At 44.2% G+C, this 24,099-nt stretch overlaps 1 protein-coding gene across 1 annotated transcript in view; it reads left to right on the top strand.

Annotated features, from left to right (window-relative positions):
* oxr1a (oxidation resistance 1a) overlaps window positions 1–24,099 on the top strand; it is a 95,570-nt gene that overhangs the window by 35,954 nt on the left and 35,517 nt on the right. Inside the window, exon 2 of the mRNA XM_061717901.1 lies at window positions 7,705–7,901. Within this exon, the coding sequence (XP_061573885.1) occupies window positions 7,705–7,901 (197 nt within the window). The remainder of the gene's footprint in view (window positions 1–7,704; window positions 7,902–24,099) is intronic.

The raw sequence follows: 24,099 nt of genomic DNA, 5'->3' as shown, positions 1-24,099 counted from the left end.
AGCAGGAGGGGAAACACAATATCTGCATATCTCTGCTTTCATCCCTCCCTCCCACTGTTGCTCTTTTTGTGTCAGTATTTGCTCACAGATAGGGATCCGTCAAAGCTGCTGGCCTCGTCCGCTGTTGCCTCTCATTCCTCTCCGGTGCTCAGGATAGATGGAGGTTGGACGGAGTTCCATCACTCTGAACCGCCAAAAATACACCCAACCAGTTCTTCACTGGTGTTTAAGAGTGCACTTTTAATGTTGCAGCGTCCCATTTAAACACAAAACTAACCGATTTAAAAAAAAAACACTAAACTAAGCCGAACATAGGGAATTACAGAAGAGTATTAGGGCCATGCAGCAGAAAAAATATTTGAGAGGGGAAGGTGTTTTTTTATTGTGAAAAAAGTCGAAATGTCGAGAAAAAAGTCGAAATGTCGAGAATAATGTTGAAATACAATTTCGAGAAAAAAGTCGAAATTTTGTGAATAAAGTCGAAATTTTGCCCTTCTCAACATTTCAACTTTATTCACGAAATTTTGACTTTTTTCTCAACATTTCGACTTTTTTCTCGAAATTGTACTTCAACTTTTTTCTCAACATTTCAACTTTTTTTTTCGACATTTTGATTTTTTTCTCGACATTTCGACTTTTTTCTCGACATTTCGACTTTTTTCTCGAAGTGCATAATTAAAAAAAATCTTCCTCCTCTAAAATATTATTTTTATTTTTTCTCCTGCCTGGCCCTAATACTCTTCCGTAGGGAATCCATCCATCCATCCATCCATCCATCCATCCATCCATCCATCCATCCATCCATCCATCCATCCATCCATCCATCCATCCATCCATCCATCCATCCATCCATCCATCCAAATATCCTCCAGCTCTCTCCTTCTGTTGTGTTTATATTTCAAATTTGTATACATGACTAATTTCTTCTAACTTTTGCACCATTTTGACTTTTAGCTTTTTATCCAGGTAACGTGTTTGCTTCTGACACGATTCTTGTCCTATGAAATTTTATTACTGTACTTGGCAATAAAGCTATTCTCATATGAAGTCATTTTAGGATCAGTCTCCGGTGTAATATGCGCTCCTGTCCACAAAGCTGCTGGATGTTTGGGGAGTAGGTTTGAACTGGTTGTCTGCACTGGCGACTTAATCAGGTAATAAAAGTTATGTTCTGAAATGACGTGAGGGGCCATTTCACTCACTGCCCCATTAACGGCTATGAGAGCCTCACACAGGTCATGGTAATCCTGGGTGCTCACGGAGGAGGCAGATGGACGTCTCTTAAGTTCTTGAAGATGTTTCACCCATCTCCTGAAAGGTTCAGTAACTTGTAATGGGCTGGTGGGGAGTTTCAGGGTGCTTTCAGACCTGTGGCCCGTTTGTTTTGTTCCGATTCAGGGGCTAAATCGATACAGTTGTTTCGTTTTTCGTTTGTGACGTTTGTGTTCACAAGGCAACCGTCTGTAGCGGTTCAAAGCTGTTAACAAATGCCATGAACCAACTGTTCTCTCATTGGTCAGAAATGAACGTGGAAGGAGTTTCCTCTTCCGTGCCCCGGGAAAAACAGTACAGCACAGTTATGAGTGAGTTGTGTCGGTTGCTGTGTGGATTATGTTCTCACTGCAAAAAGGTGATCTCGGCTCGCTTGTTTTGTCCCGCATCCGAGCGCGATTGCTGTGTTCACATGTACCAAACAAACCGATCTTTAGGGGGAAACGCTCCCTGTTTCGGAACAACTGCTCCAAACGGGACACGTGTGAAAGCACCCTCAGGCTTGTTGGTACAATCGCACCTTTAAGGTTGGTGCAGAAATGCGTCTTCTGCCACATTTATCTGCCTGGTCAACGTTGTGTTTAGGTCACATGATGCTTGTGACAGAAAGGCCCAAACACAGACACAAATCCTTCAAAGACAAGAAGGATAGTCACAAAAGTCAAGACTCTTCAGTCCACTTACATCTCAAGGGGTAAGGGACACTCTTTGAGGACTGTGATGAACACATTCTGGATAGAGAAGCCGGATGAAAGAAGCCATCTACGTTGGAAAGGAACAACCAACTTTAAAAGTGTTAGCTTGAGCGTTCAACTGTCCAGCACTCGACCTTCTGCCACACGTGGCTTCACAACCATTCACGCCTCCACTCCTACGACTGAAACATCTCAAACACCTGCCACATCAACGACCCGCCGACCCCCGGGTTAGGAGGAGGAAGAGTGACTCGTGTCGGTCCGGTGGATCAAAGAGGACTCATCCTTGAGGACTGTGTTGATCAGCTCTGAAAACATCTCCCTCAGCAGGTTTCTTTACTTACGTTTAAAGAAGAAACAACAGTAATCAAGTTGTTTAGTAGTAACCACGTGAACAGAGGTAATCTGAGGCTGCTGTGTTACAGGAGGGGCTGGATGATCCTTTCCTGGGAATCATGGGCCAGTATTTTGAAGAAACTGAATGAACAGCGCGTCATTGATTCTACCTGGTTGTTTGAGTGTTTTGATGATCTGTTTCCGACAAGATTTTCAAGGTGTTTGCATTGCTTCATATTTTTTATTCAGCTTTTCACAGACCGGTTAGCTTGTGTCCACCTTTACTTCTCTAAGACGCTTATTTTTAGACTCATGTTGTCAGTTAATACTATAAGTTGCAAGATGTTCCTCCAGAGTACCGCTCACTGTTTTTTACCATCCAATATTTTTCGGGAATTAGAGTTTTGTGAAATTCAGTTGTACAAACTTTGCAATACAATGTAAATATTGCTAAGTGGTCACAGTCTGGAGCTCTGACTGAACTAAATTTAAACACTGTGCTATATAAAAAGGTAAGGGTGAATACATTGGTGCATATTTGTGTTTGTCCTTGTGTCTGAGCCGGATGAATCCGTTTGCCACCGTGCTTCTCAGTTGATCCCTGGCGAATGCAGCAGCCCGGTGTTGTGGTGCCTTTTGGCCTCACAGCTCAGTGAAACGGAGCTGCAAGAGGGGCTTGTGTGTTCAGCTGATGAGACGGTAATTAGTAGCAGCTCCTAAGGGAGTGCAGAAAGGCCTCTCACGGTGAGGCGTCCTCTCCCCCTCTCCATCTCTATCTCTATCTCTACCCATTAGCAGCAGCAGGTCTCTGCTCTTCACTTCATCCTCCAACCTCATTACGTGCCGTCTAAACAAACACACACATCCTCGAAATAGTCCCTGGCACATCCAGCTAACTTCCTCTGCCTTTGTTTACTTTAGTGAAAACTTTTAGCATATGCAAAACTGTGCAAGGGAGAGAAAACCACGCAGTAACAGCTCTTAATGCTTGTGCTGTCTTTGGGTCAGGAAGGAAGGAAGGAAGGAAGGAAGGAAGGAAGGAAGGAAGGAAGGAAGGAAGGAAGGAAGGAAGGAAGGAAGGAAGGAAGGAAGGAAGGAAGGAAGGAAGGAAGGAAGGAAGGAAGGAAGGAAGGAAGGAAGGAAGGAAGGAAGGAAGGAAGGAAGGAAGGAAGGAAGGAAGGAAGGAAGGAAGGAAGGAAGGAAGGGAGGGAGGGAGGGAGGGAGGGAGGGAGGGAGGGAGGGAGGGAGGGAGGGAGGGAGGGAGGGAGGGAGGGAGGGAGGGAGGGAGGGAGGAAGGAAGGAAGGAAGGAAGGAAGGAAGGAAGGAAGGAAGGAAGGGAGAAAAGAAGGAAGGGAAGAAGGAAGGGAAGAAGGAAGGAGAGGGAGGGAGGGAGGGAGGGAGGATGGAAGGAAGGAAGGAAGGGAGGGAGGATGGAAGGAAGGGAGGGAGGAAGGAAGGAAGGAAGGAAGGAAGGAAGGGAGGGAGGAAGGAAGGAAGGAAGGAAGGAAGGAAGGAAGGAAGGAAGGAAGGAAGGAAGGAAGGAAGGAAGGAAGGAAGGAAGGAAGGAAGGAAGGAAGGAAGGAAGGAAGGAAGGAAGGAAGGAAGGAAGGAAGGAAGGGAGAAAACAAGGAAGGGAAGAAGGAAGGAGAGAGCGGAAGGAAGGAAGGAAGGAAGGAAGGAAGGAAGGAAGGAAGGAAGGAAGGAAGGGAGAAAACAAGGAAGGGAAGAAGGAAGGAAGGAAGGAAGGAAGGAAGGAAGGAAGGAAGGAAGGAAGGAAGGAAGGAAGGAAGGAAGGAAGGGAGAAAAGAAGGAAGGGAAGAAGGAAGGGAAGAAGGAAGGAGAGGGAGGGAGGGAGGGAGGATGGAAGGAAGGAAGGAAGGAAGGGAGGGAGGGAGGAAGGAAGGAAGGAAGGAAGGAAGGAAGGAAGGAAGGAAGGAAGGAAGGAAGGAAGGAAGGAAGGAAGGGAAGAAGGAAGGAGAGAGCGGAAGGAAGGAAGGAAGGAAGGAAGGAAGGAAGGGAGAAAACAAGGAAGGGAAGAAGGAAGGAAGGAAGGAAGGAAGGAAGGAAGGAAGGGAGAAAAGAAGGAAGGGAAGAAGGAAGGGAAGAAGGAAGGAGAGGGAGGGAGGGAGGGAGGGAGGGAGGGAGGGAGGATGGAAGGAAGGAAGGAAGGAAGGAAGGAAGGAAGGAAGGAAGGAAGGAAGGAAGGAAGGAAGGAAGGAAGGAAGGAAGGAAGGAAGGAAGGAAGGAAGGAAGGAGAGAGTGGAAGGAAGGAAGGAAGGAAGGAAGGAAGGAAGGAAGGAAGGAAGGAAGGAAGGAAGGAAGGAAGGAAGGAAGGAAGGAAGGAAGGAAGGAAGGAAGAAAAGAAGGATGGAAGGAAGGGAGAAAAGAAGGAAGGGAAGAAGGAAGGAGAGAGCGGAAGGAAGGAAGGAAGGAAGGAAGGAGGAAGGGAAGAAGGAAGGAAGGGAGGGAGAAAACAAGGAAGGGAAGAAGGAAGGAAGGAAGGAAGGAAGGACGGAGGAAGGGAAGAAGGAAGGAGAGAGTGGAAGGAAGGAAGGAGGAAGGGAAGAAGGAAGGAAGGAAGGAAGGAAGGAAAGAAGGATGGAAGGAAGGGAGAAAAGAAGGAAGGAAGGAAGGAAGGAAGGAAGGAAGGAAGGAAGGACGGAGGAAGGGAAGAAGGAAGGAGAGAGTGGAAGGAAGGAAGGAGGAAGGGAAGAAGGAAGGAAGGAAGGAAGGAAGGAAGGAAGGAAGGAAGGAAGGAGGGGAGAAAAGAAGGAAGGAAGGGAAGAAGGAAGGAGAGAGTGGAAGGAAGGGAGGGAGGGAGGGAGGGAGGGAGGATGGAAGGAAGGAAGGAAGGAAGGAAGGAAGGAAGGAAGGGAGAAAAGAAGGATGGAAGGAAGGAAGGAAGGAAGGAAGGAAGGAAGGAAGGAAGGAAGGAAGGAAGGAAGGAAGGAAGGAAGGGAGAAAAGAAGGAAGGAAGGAAGGAAGGAAGGAAGGAAGGAAGGAAGGAAGGAAGGAAGGAAGGAAGGAAGGAAGGAAGGAAGGAAGGAAGGAAGGAAGGAAGGAAGGAAGGAGAATTGGGTCATTTTGACCCGAAGACAGTACAAGGGTTAATGCCTTGCATCCCTTTATTTTGGCCAATAGTTTTGAAGCAAATACTCCAGTATACTGTATGTCTTTCTTTGGAGCCTACCGGACTCTTGTGAGCGCGTGCATGGAGCCGGTGTTTCCTCGGCGCTCAGACTCGGCCTGAACTGCTAAGCTAACATTAATGTTGGAAAGAACACGGCGGGTGATGGACAGCACTTCCACGGAGATGATGCGTTTTCCTCAGCCAGTTAGACGGCGTGTCATGTGAGGCGCTCCGGCCCGTGAGGAGACGGGCTCTTGGCCCGGGAAGGCCGGAGAGATTGTGTCTGCTTCAGCAGTTTTGCTGGAATGATTGAGTGTGTGTGAGGCAGAGCGGTGCCGGGCTCTGGTATTGCTGTTTCAGGACTTTTCAGATGGGAGACAGATAGTGTTTAAGCAACCATTCCTCACTTTCTCACTGCAAGGTTTTTGCTGGAGCGTTCAAGTGTTTTCAAACTTTGTGTTAGAGTTATTTGTGTGTGTGTGTGTGTGTGTGTGTGTGTGTGTGTGTGTGTGTGTGTGTGTGTGTGTGTGTGTGTGTGTGTGTGTGTGTGTGTGTGTGTGTGTGTGTGTGGGTGCGTTTGTACCAGTGGGCTGGGGTTATTTCCTAGCCTTCTGTCTGTAGATGTGTGTGAGAACGTACAGTATGTAAGAGGATAGCGTTTTAGGATTACCTGTTCAGATTAGCCCGGTTAACTTGTTTCTAATTGTAAAGCTCAAACCCAAGATCTCATAAGCCTTCTAAGAGGCTTTGCATTGTTGTTGTATTTAATTTGATCTAACTCAGTCGGCCTTAGATACTCTTTCAAACGCTTCACTACTAAAGACGGGGAGGAAATCACTCCTCACTTTATCCTGGATCATATTTTTCTGTTGTAATACCTTGACTCATTTGAATTCATTATAGAAAAGCCAAACTCTGCCTCAAACAATAAAAACAGAAAGGTCATTACTGAATAAAAGTAGATAATTTTAGCATTAAAGGGGAGATTGCATGAGTTTTTTTTTATTTTTATCATGTGTGCGTTAGAAATGACTAATAAACTCCCGAACTTCCCTGTTATTTAGATCCAAAAACATGTCACTCTGCCATTTAAGTCAGCAGGGTCATGTGACATCACAGTGACATCGCAGTGCCAGATCAGAGTAGACATATCCAGCTTCCCATCTTCACCCCCAGTATCATTGAACATCTTATGGTAGTTGCTTTACTTCTGAAGTTGGTTGAGGGAAATAATTACAGGGGGAGGAGTTAAGTTGTTAACTCCACCTCCTTACAGCAGCTGCAATGAAGTGAGGTGAAAGGTATGGGTTAAATTTGACTCAAACATAGCAGTTAATGTAGACGTCACAAACTGGTGTCAACTTTAAGGCACTTTTTAAGGGAGTTTTTTAAGAAAGCACCAAGGATTAACTCTCTTGACACGTACGCTGTTGAGCTGGTGAAGATATTATTGTCATAAGGTATCAGTCAGACTTCTGTTTTAGACTCTCTGCATGAATTTCTAAAGTACAGCTTTAAAAAGAAAAAGAAAATGTGACTAGGAGTTCCTCGTCTACCTGGAACAGCCAAGCACGGTGATGGAGGGATCATGACTTGTAGTCAGAGGAAACCCGAGGAAACCCTCAGCTACCGAGTCTATCATGAACTCTTCCACATGCCAGAGTATGGAGTTATCTCTGTGGTAGCTAAAGGTTGCCTTCAATTGTTTCAGGTGACAATAAGTGGCTGAGTGGCTGAAAACAGAAAAGAATCCCGGTGTTACCATGGCCCTTTCAGAGTCCACAACCAGGTGGCGCTGATAATGTCACACAGAGAACAATTACTTCAATAAATGTGTCTATACGTGATTGAATCATGAGGTGTGCTTCTCCTCCCTGTTTCTCCATCACTCCTCCTAGCAACATTTCAGCTTCTTTCTCCAGCTATTTCCTCCCAAACCCCTCCGTCCAACCTCTGTACAGTAGACAGCTCTGCACTCCGTGAGCAGATAGGCTCTAATAAATTCAGCCTCAACAAGGGTGTGATTAACCTATTGATTCTGTCTCCGTACTCCCTTGCTGCTTAGAAAATGGTTGCATAATTACATGTCTGTGACACAGCAGGTTGACAATAGTACACTCAAATGCAAATGTGATTTAATTCCAGGACCCCTCGGATGGTGAAACCCCTGCAGTAGCATATAAATGAGTGCATGCTGCAGCTGTCATTCACGTGGTTGCACGGGAACGTGGGTGATAACGGGTTCTTGCTCTGTCCTCTGCCCCTCTGCAGGCTCAAGCAGAAGTCCCAGTCCGTGGATATTGCCAGCCAAGGCTTCTCGCCGACTCTCGTGCCAGCCTCGCCCCGCAACAAGGCTGCGCCACCTGTTGCCAAGACAACCACCGGCCCCGGGGTGCAGGAAAACAACACCACCAACTCCCAGGTCCGAAACCCTCGCTGTGGCGAGCTGAAGAGAGGCTACACCATAGGTAAATGACACCGTTTACTGAGCACGTGATATCTACCACGTTCCTTTTATTAAACGTCGGTACCTGTTTGTGACATCATCCAGCTGTTACTGCCATTTTTAATTCTCTAAGTCATTTCTTAAAATCTCGTCACTAAAGTCTCACAACTAAAATGAACCACGTCACGTCCACAGCCGCGTCTTCCCATTTCTCAAATTTTAATTCATTTTCCTGCCCCCAGCTTCTAATTATGTGACCCAAATGAGATTGAGTCCTGTGATGACTGCTAATTCTGGCCGTGGCGGTGAGGCCGTGGCTCTGTTTGGTGTCGGGGGGTAGGCTGAGAGTTGAGCACACTTTGGGGAGTCGACTTCTCACAGATGATGAAATGAGTTTGAGCTAAACTGATTCTGGCCTGATGGGTGTAATGCATCTGTTTGTTTCACTGATGTGATTCTGTTAGCACGTTTGGAGCAGGAAGGAACCGACACGGGGCTCCAAAAGATAATCTCTCATACTCAGATTTATCTTTTTTTTTTTGGTCATTCTTTGCTCACTTTAATATTGTTTGAGATGTATGCACTACCACTGACATTACTGTTTTTACCCAGATTTTTCTTCTTTTTTTTTTTTTTTTTTTTTTTTTGCAATTCATCATAACCTGATAAAAAAAAAGAGGAGATATGAAAAGAATAAAGATGTCTTTGCTTGAGCGCTCACGTTGAATTGTCTGACATCTCTACTGAACCAGATTCTGACTTCTGCCGTCACTTTTTTCTGGATCTGTGATGTCACAGTTTCCTCAGAATTTGAAGAGCTCCCTGAGAAACATCTTTTTAAAACCTCGATGGTCCCAGACAGAGTTGAATCATTCACCATTCCATTTTATGCACATTGGAAGAGAGTCGTGTGATGTCACAGCAGTTTCAAAAATGGGAAAAAGAGGCAGGTGGAGTGAGACTGAGCCGTTGAAAACCGAATGTTTTGGACTGAGCTGTTTAACGATGATTTGAAAAGGGAGCTGTTGCATCTGGCTGTTGTTTAGATGTGACATCACAAACATGCATTAGGATTATATAGGAATTTAAGTTTTGGAAGAGGTAACGACATTAAACTATAACTGTGATGCGTCCAAGCTGTCAGTCAGAGTGGGTCCTGTGTCTTACTCACACAAAGGTATTAATAGAGTTAGAAACTGCACCTACAGTCTGCTAATAACCTTAAAAGAGTCTGGCGTGGATTTAAGGTTTGTTTTTTTTAGTTAAAAGCAGAACAGATAGTCGGATCAACAGCTGAAACACATGCTTGGAAGATCTCAGCTTGTTTTGTAGACGTGTTTATGACATCGCGTTGGCAGGACGGAGTCTGGGAGTTCAATAATTAGACCAGGGAGAGGTGATAAACAAAAAAAATTAAAGCAAAACCCAAAAAGTCATCAGACTTCCTAGTATGAACACAAAACATTAGACAAAGTTTTGGTAGAGTGTAACTAGCTTATTTCTCTGGTAGGTTCACTGACCTTTATAACTGCTGATGAGAACTAGTTGCCAGTCCAAAAATGAAGCCAGAGCAAAAGAGATTGGACTTTATACTCATGAGAAACTGTGAATGTGTTTCTGCTCTGAAACTGTGACGTCGGATCAGAACCGCTCCCTGAATAATCTGAGGATCCATATCACAGAGCCACGGTTGGGTATTTTTATTATTTTTAATTGCTGCTCACTTCATGCATCCAAATATATGCTGTCCATCACAGAACCCCCCCATCCTCACCCTCCCATTATATCTCCTCTTTAAGTGCCTATAAAGATGACTCTATTCCACAGAAACTCTTGTATCAGTTTCTAAAGAAGCCAAAAGAAGGAAAGCAATATCGTGGCTCTTTGCTCCCTAAACTAACAGATTGCCAACTCCATGCTCATCCATCATGGTTTTTCTTGCAGCTCTATTATTAGAGTTCCTGAAAATTTGGATTTCCTGCATGTCCTTGAGCAGGCGGGTCTGCACACATCCTCACCCCGGCGCCTGGGTGGGCTCCACCATCCTCGTGCATCTGCATCGTTCTGCCAGCCGGGAGAATGGATTGATACGCGGTCGCCTGCATCAGCTCCGTCAGTGATTATCAATAAAAGGAAATTGTGGGATAAAAGCTGTGCAGGACAGGTGGACGGCGTGTTTATCTTTCAGCCAGATCTTATCATCCATTAGCCCTTCAGTGACAACCGTGGGCTCTTTAAAAGCTCGGGGTCGGAAGTCGCAGTCATCCAGCCATTAAATTAAAATGCGACTGTGCCTTATTATGCTTTTACGGCTTTTAACTACAACATAACAAATTGTACATGCCTCGGAAGCATGAGTCATAGAAGTTAATCATTGGTGCTGCCGAGCGTTGGCCTAGATAAACCAATCGGGTTGAGGCCCGATTTTTCACAACACGACTCCAGAAATAATGTATCTGGCATTTGCTAACACAGTTGTATCACATAATGAGACATTGATTACTGACTGCTTCGTCTCCCCAGTCCCTATCTTGATGAGATGCTGTAAGTGTAGCCCTGTGGCATTTTTATACAGTCACACCCAGGCCGGGCTGCTGCTGCAGGGCCCATCATGCTCATTTATTCTAATGGGATTGTAATAATGTGGCAGGCAGCTTGCTGCTCGTCTCCCGAGCTTCAGACAGACCTGTCATTAGAGGCACACGGCACATTTTGCAAAAGACATTTTAATAACCCGACCAACAAGCCTCCGACCAGGGTGACGATTGACGCCATCCCTCTATTAGAAGCACTTCAGTCACTGCAACGTCCTTTTGACTCACAATGACTCATTGCTCATGATAATGTCAGCAAAGCAGCGAGGAGAGTGGACGAGGACAATATTTACACTGCCAGCGCCCTCTTTATATGTGTCTGTCTTCCAAAATGATACGCTTTGGGAGAGTGATTGGGATGATCGGAGACCTCCCCACATTTATGATGCGGCGGAGAGAAAATAGGAACAAAAGAAGAGAATATGGAATGACCTCAGAGTGCAGGACAAAGATAATAAGGATGTAAAAAGGGGAGAGCATTAGTTTGGAACAAAAAGGAAAATATTTATAATGTAAGAGACCAAGGAGATGAAATGGAAAGATGGTAAGGAACGGTAGTTCTGGTCAGATTTCCTTTCTTCCGAGCCGATGCAGGATGTTCCTTTCAGAGCTTTATTATAATACTGGGTCAAACCCACTGATGCATTTACACAAACCTTTGACAGAGAAACATGGACAACACCCCACTATTTCTACTCAGTTTCTTGTTCCTCTGGCTAAATGTGGACACTATTTGCACTTTAGTAGGTCAAAGGTCAACTTGGAACACTTTGTGTCTCATCCATCCATCGTCCGCCGCTTATCCGTTCCCGGGTCGCGGGGGCAGCAGCCTCAGCAGGGATGCCCAGACTTCCTTCACCCCGGACCCTTCCTCCAGCTCCTCTGAGGGGAGTCCGAGGCGTTCCCAGGCCAGCAGAGAGACATAGTCTCTCCAGCGTGTCCTGGGTCTTCCCCGGGGTCTCCTCCTGGTGGGACATGCCTGGAACACCTCCCTAGGGAGGAGGGACATGCCTGGAACACCTCCCTAGGGAGGAGGGACATGCCTGGAACACCTCCCTAGGGAGGAGGGACATGCCTGGAACACCTCCCTAGGGAGGCGTCCAGGAGGATCCGGTACAGATGCCCAAGCCACCTCAGCTGACTCCTCTCAATGTGAAGGAGCAGCGGCTCGACTCCGAGCTCCTCCCGGGTGACCGAACTCCTCACCCTATCTCTAAGGGAGCGTCCAGCCACCCTGCGGAGGAAACTCATCTCGGCCGCTTGTATCCGCAATCTTGTCCTTTCGGTCACTACCCAAAGTTCATGACCATAGGTGAGGGTAGGGGCGTAGATTGACCGGTAAATCGAGAGCTTCGCCTTTCGACTCAGCTCCTTCTTCACCACGACGGTCCGGTACACCGACCGCATAACTGCAGACGCTGCACCGATCCGTCTGTCAATCTTTGTGTCAAACTTTGTGTCTCAAGTCGAACAAAAACATGAAGCCCTGAGTTACGAGCTATCCTTCAGTCATCGTGTCGGTAATTATAAGCGTGCGAGAATGTGTAAAGAAATTGAAAATGAAAAATTAGTGTGGTTGAAAGGAGATGGGGGGGGTGGAAGGACAATTATGGAGGAAACAGATGAGTGAAAAGTAAGCATGGCAGAGGAGGAAAAATAAGGAAACGTTGAAAAAAGTGTCAAATAATGGGAAGTGAAGGACAGGGGGGGGAAAGGAAAAGACAGGCAAAATGATAGGAGAGAAATGAAAGAGACAAGAAGTGAAATGAAAGATGAGGGTGGAAAAGGAAAATGGATCAATAAAGAAAGGACAGCCAAGAAGATAGAAATAAAGAGGAAGGAAGTGTCAAAGACTCCAGGAAACAAATTGATATAGAACTGACAAAGAAATAGAATTGATCCAGAAAGGAGGCCTGGGAGGGAGAAAACAGGTGAAGGACTGGAGAGACAGGAGTGCTACAAGTGTGCTACTCGACTCCAGCTCGCCCCTCACTCCCCGCGTCCCCCCCAGCCCCCGACCCCCGCCACGGCAGCTGACCTTTGCATCATTATCGCCAGCGTCGGCCTGCTCACCGAGCAATCACACACCGGTGCAGACGTGAGCCGGAGATCTCCCTCCCTGCAGGTTCGTTAGGGACGCCGGCAACGCTCCCGCCCGCGGCACGCACGCGAGGAAGCCGTTTGATCACACCGGGATCTCGTTGTGGTGGTTCTCGTTATTTTCCAGGACTGACTCGTGCGCTCTGAGCATATTCAGCTCATGTGTCCGTCCACAGCGCTTTGTTCTCTGTCTCATGGTGACTACATGGAGACGGATTTCAGCTGCGCTGGGAAAGCGGTGGCGGAGAGATGCCAAAATCAAAATGCATTTCTATGCAAATTAAACTTTTAAAAAGGCAATAAACCCATGCAGCTGGTCACTGCAGCTGATCGATTCAAATGTCAAGAATCGATTCAATTCCGATTCTTAAGATTCAGAATCGATTATCAAGATTTGATTCGATCCGATTCCCATATTGATTTGGGTTAGTGTTATTAAAACTGTTTTTTGAGCTGTTGCATTAATTATATGACTGTTATTATGCAACATATGAATACTAGTATTATTGAGATTCAACAGCAAGTATTGGCAGCTAATGATGCTGTAAGGACCAATCACCTCCCAGAATGCTGATAGAACTGCTTTCAGAAACATCATGTGGGTCAGAATTATCAAACAGATCCAGGGAGGAAACAGAGACGGATGAAATCGCTTTTATTTTTTAACACATTCCGTTTTAATTTTTTCCAATTTTTCTATTTCGGTTTTTAATTTTTGAGAATTTGGTTTATAGCATTTTATGCCAATGTAACCCCAAGACAGTATATAAAGTAATGAAATATAGACAATTTATGCAATTATAACTGAAAACTTTAATGTTTTCATACCTTTAAACATATTTAAAGGCAAAAATATGGCACTAGTTATTCTCGTGTCCAACAAAACATTCCTTTTTTGGGGCATAAACAAAAAAATACCAAAAGTTTTAATGTAATGATGAAAAAAAAGGATCTTTAGACATATTAATCGATTTTTAGGAATTGTTATGACAATCGATTTAGAATTGGAAAATCGTTTTTTTTTCAACACAGGCCGACTGCTGATGGTTCCTCCGTTTCTTTCTTCCAGCCTCTTCTACCATCTTGCTCCCCACCTTCTTCCTCCAACTTGCTCCACCTTCAGACTCCCTTCCTTGTCATCCTTTACTGTATTTCCTGTGTGTGTCCGGGGGGTCCAGGGAGATGGGTGATCTCTCTCTCAAGGACGGACAGATTGCTGTAAACCATGGCACGGACCTCGGCAGCCGTCTCGGGGTGGTGTTTTAGTCACGCTACGCTCTACTAGTGAAACATTTACCCTCTCACATCAGACTTTTATTAAAGGAGCAGTATTAGACTTGTATACCAGAAACTAATCAGTCAGGCCCTATTTTACCAGCAAATCCATCACTAATAATTTCCTTAACATGGCTGAGCGTATGCAGGCTGCAGTTCTACCTCAGTGCGTTCGTGTGTGTGTGACTTGCAGGCAGGAGCGAGCTTTCCTCTGCTAACGCAGCATTGTAGTCCACCTACAGCAGCTGACACAGGAAATGTTAATAAACAAGCGGGAGCGACACGTGTTGGCGAGCCCTGACGCCCCGGGAGCAGCGGACCCTGCACACCACGGCCTGATTATTCCCCCGTTAGTTATTCATTGGATTTCCACTGCGGGCTTGAAGAGGGGACGAACCACCGCGCTTTGCTTGATGTGCACTTTTAAGAGAGCCGCAGCATTTCCATCTGCAGCTACTCAATAGTTCCAAGGAGGTGTCAAACCGGGTGCTAAATTGCTGGGCGTTTTTTGTTTGTTTGAATTCCGACTCATAGTTGGAGTACTCGTCCTCCCAAACTTTGTGGAGCCCAGCAGCAGCAGCCGTGCACTTCCATCACGATGTGGCAGGAGGGCTAATCACTGTGGAGGCTGACGGTAATAGCCAGCGCTGCAGGCCAGACACCGGTCGCTGCTGCTTCTCTGTGTTTGATGCGGGTGGCATGTCTCTGGTGTTTACACATCCGGATTGCAGCCCGGGGGTGACAACTGCTCACAAGCCTCTGTGAGAAGCCCTCTGAAATGAGAGATTTAGAGCTGTTTCTACAGATGGTTTAAACATGTCTCTGTACTTATACGGTGTTGTCGCATTTGAATTTTTTTCATTTGCTGATTTACTTTGATGTGCTTGAAAATGCTGTCATGTGACTCCAGATCATCAATCCGAGGGGATTAACGTATTCAAACATATCTGTGTTTGCTTGCACTAATTAGGTGTCATGTTGAAGTTAGTTCAAATAATTCAAAGGTCATGGTTTGGTGTCTAAGGATGGTCCCCCCCCCCCCCCCCCGTCCCCCCCCCCCCCCCCCCCCCCCGTCCCCCCCCATCCTATCCACCCGTTACTCTAGCACCTGGATCATACCTGTCAAGTTTTGGATTTAAAAATAAGGGACATTTTCACATTTTGATGTATAACACACCTGGGTGCACGTTACGGTTCGGGCGAAGAAGCGGCTGAAGAAATGGCATAAATTGCACCAAAATTACACGATTAATTCAAAATGGCCGACTTCCTGTTCAGTTTCGGCCATGGCGCCAAGAGACTTTTCTTTAAGTTGCGACATGATACAGGTGTGTACCAATTTTCGTGCATGTACGTTAAACCGTATTGTGGGGCTTGACGCACAAAGTTTTCTAGGGGGCGCTGTTGAGCCATTAGGCCACGCCCATTAATGCAAACCATTAAATATCACATTTTTCGCCAGGCCTGGCTTGCGTGCAGAATTTGGTGACTTTTGGGGCACGTTTAGGGGGAAAAAAGGCTCACATTTCGTCAGAAAAAGGAAAAAAAAACAAGGAAAATTCCTACAGATACAATAGGGCCTTCGCACTGTCACTGCTCGGGCCCTAAAACTAAAGCACATGTATTTATTTTGAATATTTTCAGTTTATATACGCATTGATTATCTACAAGTGAAACATTTAAATTTTCTCTTAAATTGTCATTTTCACTCATGTGGCTCTCTGGCCTTCACTGACTAATGACACATGTTTCTGAGCCTCCAGCTGCTGCTGCTGATGGACATCGTTCCTTCTCCCGTGAGACACTAAAATCGCAGTTACACGTCTTTAAGAAAGCATAACTGTGCCCCATCCTGCTCATTTTTAGGAAAGAAAATTCCGTATCCCATTTTAAAAGATATTTACACAAATTCATCGCTTTTTGGGCAGAAATGCCTTCACTCTCGTTACATCCATCCATCTCTCTGATTTGTTGTTCCAAGTTTGTTCCTGTTGTCGCCACTAGCCTCGCGAGAACTGCCACCAAGGCTACAGCAGGGGGAAGTTTTCGCAAGGCTTGTGAGGTTTGGAGAGGCACAGGAATGCTTTTTAAATTATTATATTATAAAACTGTAAATTTAGGGGAAAATATTAATACGGGAAGACGGCGGGAAAAAGGTAAAAATATTGTAGTTTCCCTGCCAATACGGGAGACTTGACAGGTATGATCTGGATTCTACACCAGCATCTGGATTCCACTCTTGCAGCTGGATGTGCTAACTTGATCAGACTTCTCATCCATATTTAGCTTGAACTTATCCTGCTGTGTTTGGATGACACATTGTGACACATCGTGACACATCGTGAGCACAAGCTGCTCATCAACCAGATAATGTTCCATGAAACAAGAGGTGGTACTAGGTGTGCTTTCAAACGTATTGCAAATCAAAACCCAGAATCTGTAACCAAGAAATGCAGATCTCTAATCATCTTTCTGCACTCCCAGTTTTCTTTTCTCTCCACCAGTTCCAGCCCCTCTCCGGTTTTGAACCATCTTTCTCAGTTATGCTTTTTCTTTTAGAGACTCATTAAAGGTGGTCACCAAGGCGTTACTGATCCCTTGCCAGCGACTGATAGATATTAAAGGGGCCTAATATTTGGGACCATCAGATACATATGAATTTGAATATTTTCAAATTGGTTTCAAGACTCAGTTATACGTGCAAATAAACCTGATATAAATAGAAACGTGCATTTGCATCTGTTATCTAAGCGGAAAGATCACATTCCCTCTTTAATGTGAGTCAGACGTCCTTGAGAATGCGATGGCAGTGGGTGATATAAGCATGTGTGAACAGGTGTTCTTTTTCTTTAGATGAAACCTTTTATCCTTTGCTGACCTCCAGGAATGCTGCAGAAAGCAACAGCTTGGATAATATGCTCTGTTTCTTTCACCACTTGAAGAATAACCAGGTGGACTGGGAGCTTCTGTTGTAGCAATTATCCTTCACTGAGCTGACAACGTGGCATCATGTGAAAATACTTTTTAACTCGAAGGAGACATGTCAGTGGCCTAATGAGAATATGTCCATGTACCCTTATCTTCTATTTTACCCACGTTCATTAAAAAATAGCACCTGTTTTTCAGATCAGTTAGCCAAGATCACCCACCTTGCAAAGTTGTTTGAATGCAGATATCAGATATGTGTCGTTTCTAAAAGAGGATGCAAGCAACAAAAGATATTGGATATGGATAATAACCTGAAACTGGGCGTCAAGACCTGCAGCGTAAATGCAGCCTGTGATGAAGGGAATGTGTTCAACCCACAGTCAACTCTCTCTGTAGCACAGATCATCTCTAGCTAGCTGTATGTGCTACTCCATTTACCTGTGTTCAGATCATTGAACACACAGCTTGCACCGTTTGTTTCCTCGCTCAGAACACTTTAAGGTAGTCAACTTGTGTTGTGCGCTGGGTTACGCCTCATTTCCCAAGTCATTTTTGTCCACTAACCTTGGCTTATAGTCCATGGGCCAGACCAGATATCAGCACCACTCAAGGTGACAAAACTTGCTTATGATTTTGAAAAGATGCATGTCTGTAGATGATATTCTGGTATGATAACCTTCCTGAGTGGCAGCTGGATCATAGTTATCAGCTCATGAAGTTACCCACCCCCTTCAGAAAATTACATTTTAGATGCTGCTGCATATCCTGGTTTAGACTCATGTACAGGATATCTGTCAATGTTTCACAATATTGTCTTTGGTATCATTTTAAAGGGGACCTGTGAGTATTCCTGTTTTGTATTTTGTGTCTCTGTTGTTCCTAGATGACACAGGGCTAAAAGATAGTATATCATTTAGGCGAAAATTGTGTGAAAATGTGTGAAAATGTGTGTTGTTTATAGTTTAAATAGCTGCAGTGACCTCTATGTTGGTCAGAAAGATTCACATCTTGGCTTGAATGAATGCTTAGAAGGCCCCCTTTAAAATGATACCAAAGACAAGAGTCTAAACCGAGATATTCACCAGCATCTAAAACGTAATTTTCTGAAGAGGGTGGGTGACTTCATGAGCAGATAACTATGATCCAGCTGCCACTCAGGAAGGGTTATCATACCAGAATATCATCTATAGACATAGATATTTTCAAAAATCATAATTAAGTTTTGTCACCTAAAGTGGTACTGACAAGTGAAATTTTGGGCTCTGGCCCGTGGACTATTAAGAGACCAGTTGGGTAACAGGGTGAGGTTCAGAGTGTTTGTGTGATCCCTCGCCGGTGCGTCAGATCCTGCACCTGTTGCTTTCGGATGCATTTGCCTCAGGTATAAATATAAGCCAAGAGGGACAATTAGCTACAATTTTATGGTCCTTTCTCCTGTAATGTCATCGCCATGATTACTTCAAGATGAGTCGTGTAATTTGAACAGACCAACAATCTGCCCACTGAAAGTTGCATAGTCAGTAGGGATGGGCGGTATGGACTAAAAAATTTATCCCGATAAAATTCAACTCCACCTTTTGTAACTATAAATCTATCACCACATTCAGTCTTTGGAGCACCCAAATCACTGCTCTAAAAGATACTAAATACTACACCTCATCAACGGGAATCTTTCTTTCTTTCTTTCTTTCTTTCTTTCTTTCTTTCTTTCTTTCTTTCTTTCTTTCTTTCTTTCTTTCTTTCTTTCTTTCTTTCTTTCTTTCTTTCTTTCTTTCTTTCTTTTTCTTTCTTCCTTCCTTTCTTCCTGTACGTTGTGCGTGGATTTAACGCAGAACCATAAATCAACTTTACACAAAAACATCATCAACCGGAATTTATCATTTTTATCGCGAGATGACAAATTCGTACCGTGGGGAATTCTTTTGACGGTTTATCGTGAATGGTAAAATATCACCAATTCCTAATAGTCAGAGGTTGGGGCAGATCCATGTTTATTTCAAAATTGGGAATTAAGCCTATAAAAATAGCATTAATGCTTGTTATCAAGTCTACTACTGTATGCGTTGCCCAGTCCTCCACTTGTCTCTGCACGGCAGCTTTTCACTCCATGTGTGTAAATTACGATGTGCATAACTGAAGACGTTTTAGCTCTAAAGTCCTTATCTTAACAAAAACCAATAATTCTCCTCTCCTCGTCCATGGGAACCATCAGATTACAGATCGTATCTTGCATTCGGCCGCTGAATTGGTGGATTGAGTCTGTCGTCATACTAACTTGTACAGAGGGAGACGTTTCTGGAGTCGCAATTTATTAATATCCTGTTCATATGAATCAAAATACATATTTAAATAGTAGCAACACTATCTGGAAACGCTGTTTTGATTGTGATGAAGGCCAAAAGACTTGAGCTGGGACATAATTTGTGACACTAGTACATGTATCCAGATCATGCACGTTGTCCATCAGAACCTTGTAGGCTGCAGAACTGACCGTGCTTTCCTGTTTGCTGTCTCGTTTGTGAATGGGGATGAAAGGACAGTTCACTATACATATTTAAAAGTAACATCAGTGATTGAGAGAAAGTTGGATAGCATTGTATCAGAATCAGAATCAGAAAAAGGTTTATTGCCAAGTACGTAACTAGATATGCAAGGAATTTGTTTTGGGGTAGTTGGTGCAACAGATATTTCTAAATATGGATATATGGATCAGTAATATTTAGCAGTATAAACAATATTAAACAAGTAATGGGATCATATGAGTTACTATAATATATATATATATATATATATATATATACAGGACTGTCTCTGAAAATTAGAATATTGTGATTTTCTGTAATGCAATTACAAAAACAAAAATGTCATACATTCTGGATTCATTACAAATCAACTGAAATATTGCAATCCTTTTATTATTTTAATATTTCTGATCATGGCTTACAGGTTAAGAAAACTCAAATATCCTATCTCAAAAAATTAGAATATTCTGGGAATCTTAATCTTAAACTGTAAACCATAATCAGCTAAATTAAAATAATAACAGGCTTGCAATATTTCAGTTCATTTGTAATGAATCCAGAATGTATGACATTTTTGTTTTTTTAATTGCATTAAAGAAAATAAAGAACTTTATCACCATATTCTAATTTTCTGAGACAGTCCTGTGTATATATACACGGTAAGTGAAGATGGGTCCAGCTGCCTTTATCCTCCTGAACAAGTGTTGAAGCTAAAATAACTGAAATATCATCAAGAAGACGGTAAGTGATGGTAGGATGGGGGGAGTATGAGCAGGCTGTGGACCATATTGCACTTTCACATGTTCTGAATGAGAATGATGCAGAAACGAGTTAAAATGGTCATGAGAGAATAACTGTAAAAATGAGGAGAGGGAGGGAGAGTAAGCGGTATTGGTCACGCTCTCTGGCAGCAGCGTTTGCAGCCGCGCCGCTGTGCCGTTGCCAGTGGTGCTGCTTGTGTGCGCCGAGATAAGCCCGTACTTGCCTTGGCAGTGCAGGCCGGTCACGTAGCACCAGAAGGCAGCTTAGTCCCTCCACATCCAGAGCAGGGTTCCTCTCTCCCCCTCTCGCGGTTTCACTTCCTCCCACCAAATCCAACTTCCTCGCTTCTGTCTCCGTTCAGGTGTTTTTCTTTCCCTCTACTCCTTCACTGATGTTGGACGCTCCCTGTTCGCTTACGAAACACATTTACCCTTCCTGGCTTGTAGGATGTATGCAGTTGTGCTTTTCTTTATTTCTTATAAACTGTGTTTTATCTGGGGGGGAGATAAAGACTTTACATGCCCAGCAGTTCAGCTGGTGATGTAAATAAAATAGTCTTGTGTTTTCAACCCTACTAAATGTAATATAAGAACAGATTCATTGTGAATAGCATAAAGTTGGCTGCGTTTGAAGACATGACCAGATCAAGATATCAGTGGTCAAGTGCACATTAGGGATGGGGGGTATGGACTAAAAAATGTATCACGATAATTTCTGGCATTTATCCCGATAACGATAAAAATGACGATAAAAAAAATACCAATTCAACTCCACCTTTTTAACTATAAATCTATCACCACATTCAGTCTTTGGAGCCAAAACTGAGGCTCACTGCTCCACACTGCTCTAAAAGATACTAAATACTACTAAACTACACCAATTAAATTGAATTAATTCTCTTTCCTTCCTTCCTTCCTTCCTTCCTTCCTTCCTTCCTTCCTTCCTTCCTTCCTTCCTTCCTTCCTTCCTTCCTTCCTTCCTTCCTTCCTTCTTTCTGGCTCATATCCTTTCTTTCTTTCTTTCTTTCTTTCTTTCTGGCTCATATCCTTCCTTCCTTTCCTTCCTTCCTTCCTTCCTTCCTTCCTTCCTTCCTTTCCTTCCTTCCTTCCTTCCTTCCTTCCTTCCTTCCTTTCCTTCCTTCCTTCCTTCCTTCCTTCCTTCCTTTCCTTCCTTCCTTCCTTCCTTCCTTCCTTTCCTTCCTTCCTTCCTTCCTTCCTTCCTTCCTTTCTTTCTATCCTTCCTTCCTTCCTTCCTTCCTTTCCTTCCTTCCTTCCTTCCTTCCTCCCTTCCTTCCTTCCTTCCTTCCTTCCTTTCTTTCTTTCTTTCTATCTTTCTTTCTGGCTCATATCCTTCCTTACTTTCCTTCCTTCCTTCCTTCCTTTCCTTCCTTCCTCCCTTCCTTCCTTCCTTCCTTTCTTTCTTTCTTTCTATCTTTCTTTCTGGCTCATATCCTTCCTTCCTTCCTTCCTTTCCTTCCTTCCTTCCTTCCTTCCTTCCTTCCTTCCTTCCTTCCTTCCTTCCTTTCCTTCCTTCCTTCCTTCCTTCCTCCCTTCCTTCCTTCCTTCCTTTCTTCCTTTCTTTCTATCTTTCTTTCTGGCTCATATCCTTTTCCTTCCTTCCTTCCTCCCTTCCTTCCTTCCTTCCTTCCTTCCTTCCTTTCTTTCTTTCTTTCTATCTTTCTTTCTGGCTCATATCCTTTTCCTTCCTTCCTTCCTTCCTTCCTTTCCTTCCTTCCTTCCTTCCTTCCTTCCTTCCTTCCTTCCTTCCTTCCTTCCTTCCTTCCTTCCTTCCTTTCCTTCCTTCCTTCCTTCCTTCCTTCCTTCCTTCCTTCCTTCCTTCCTTCCTTCCTTCCTTCCTTCCTGTAAGTTGTGTGTGGATTTAACACAGAACCATAAATCAGTTTTACACAAAAACATCATAAACGGGAATGTATCATTTTTACCGCGAGATGACAAATTATTACCGTGGGGGATTTTTTTGACGGTATATCGTGAACGGTAAAATATCGCCCATTCCTAGTGCACATCTGTCCTCTAACAGCAACACAGTCATGAAGACCAGCCTCCTTCCTTCCTTCCTTCCTTCCTTCCTTCTTTCTGGCTCATATCCTTTCTTTCTTTCTTTCTGGCTCATATCCTTCCTTCCTTCCTTCCTTTCCTTCCTTCCTTCCTTCCTTCCTTCCTTCCTTCCTTCCTTCCTTTCCTTCCTTCCTTCCTTCCTTCCTTCCTTCCTTCCTTCCTTCCTTTCCTTCTTCCTTCCTTCCTTCCTTCCTTCCTTCCTTCCTTTCCTTCCTTCCTTCCTTTCTTTCTATCTTTCTTTCTGGCTCATATCATTTTCCTTCCTTCCTTTCCTTCCTTCCTTCCTTCCTTCCTTCCTTTCCTTCCTTCCTTCCTTCCTTCCTTCCTTCCTTCCTTCCTTTCCTTCCTTCCTTCCTTCCTTCCTTCCTTCCTTTCCTTCCTTCCTTCCTTCCTTTCCTTCCTTCCTTCCTTCCTTCCTCCCTTCCTTCCTTCCTTCCTTTCTTTCTTTCTTTCTTTCTTTCTATCTTTCTTTCTGGCTCATATCCTTCCTTACTTTCCTTCCTTCCTTCCTTCCTTTCCTTCCTTCCTTCCTCCCTTCCTTCCTTCCTTCCTTTCTTTCTTTCTTTCTATCTTTCTTTCTGGCTCATATCCTTCCTTCCTTCCTTCCTTTCCTTTCCTTCCTTCCTTCCTTCCTTCCTTTCCTTCCTTCCTTCCTTCCTTCCTTCCTTCCTTCCTTTCTTTCTATCTTTCTTTCTGGCTCATATCCTTTTCTTTCCTTCCTTCATCCCTTCCTTCCTTCCTTCCTTCCTTTCTTTCTTTCTTTCTATCTTTCTTTCTGGCTCATATCTTCCTTCCTTTCCTTCCTTCCTTCCTTCCTTCCTTCCTTCCTTCCTTCCTTCCTTCCTTCCTTCCTTCCTTCCTTCCTTCCTTCCTTCCTTCCTTCCTTTCCTTCCTTCCTTCCTTCCTTCCTTCCTTCCTTCCTTCCTTCCTTCCTTCCTTCCTGTAAGTTGTGTGTGGATTTAACACAGAACCATAAATCAGTTTTACACAAAAACATCATCAACGGGAATGTATCATTTTTACCGCAAGATGACAAATTATTACCGTGGGGGATTTTTTTGACGGTATATCGTGAACGGTAAAATATCGCCCATTCCCTAGTGCACATCTGTCCTCTAACAGCAACACAGTCATGAAGACCAGCCTCCTTCCTTCCTTCCTTCCTTCCTTCCTTTCCTTCCTTCCTTCCTTCCTTCCTTCCTTCCTTCCTTCCTTTCCTTCCTTCCTTCCTTCCTTCCTTCCTTCCTTCCTTTCCTTCCTTCCTTCCTTTCTTTCTATCTTTCTTTCTGGCTCATATCATTTTCCTTCCTTCCTTTCCTTCCTTCCTTCCTTCCTTCCTTCCTTCCTTTCCTTCCTTCCTTCCTTCCTTCCTTCCTTCCTTCCTTCCTTTCCTTCCTTCCTTCCTTCCTTCCTTCCTTTCCTTCCTTCCTTCCTTCCTTTCCTTCCTTCCTTCCTTCCTTCCTCCCTTCCTTCCTTCCTTCCTTTCTTTCTTTCTTTCTTTCTATCTTTCTTTCTGGCTCATATCCTTCCTTACTTTCCTTCCTTCCTTCCTTCCTTTCCTTCCTTCCTCCCTTCCTTCCTTCCTTCCTTTCTTTCTTTCTTTCTATCTTTCTTTCTGGCTCATATCCTTCCTTCCTTCCTTCCTTTCCTTCCTTCCTTCCTTCCTCCTTCCTTCCTTCCTTCCTTCCTTCCTTCCTTCCTTTCTTTCTATCTTTCTTTCTGGCTCATATCCTTTTCTTCTCCTTCCTTCATCCCTTCCTTCCTTCCTTCCTTCCTTTCTTTCTTTCTTTCTATCTTTCTTCTGGCTCATATCCTTCCTTCCTTTCCTTCCTTCCTCCTTCCTTCCTTCCTTCCTTCCTTCCTTCCTTCCTTCCTTCCTTCCTTCCTTCCTTCCTTCCTTCCTTTCCTTCCTTCCTTCCTTCCTTCCTTCCTTCCTTCCTTCCTTCCTTCCTGTAAGTTGT

Source organism: Cololabis saira, chromosome 3 (genome assembly GCF_033807715.1).
Source record: "Cololabis saira isolate AMF1-May2022 chromosome 3, fColSai1.1, whole genome shotgun sequence".
In the NCBI taxonomy this organism is placed as follows: domain Eukaryota; kingdom Metazoa; phylum Chordata; class Actinopteri; order Beloniformes; family Belonidae; genus Cololabis; species Cololabis saira.
Note: the sequence above shows the minus strand (reverse complement) of the source record. Positions and strands in the feature narration are given on the sequence as shown.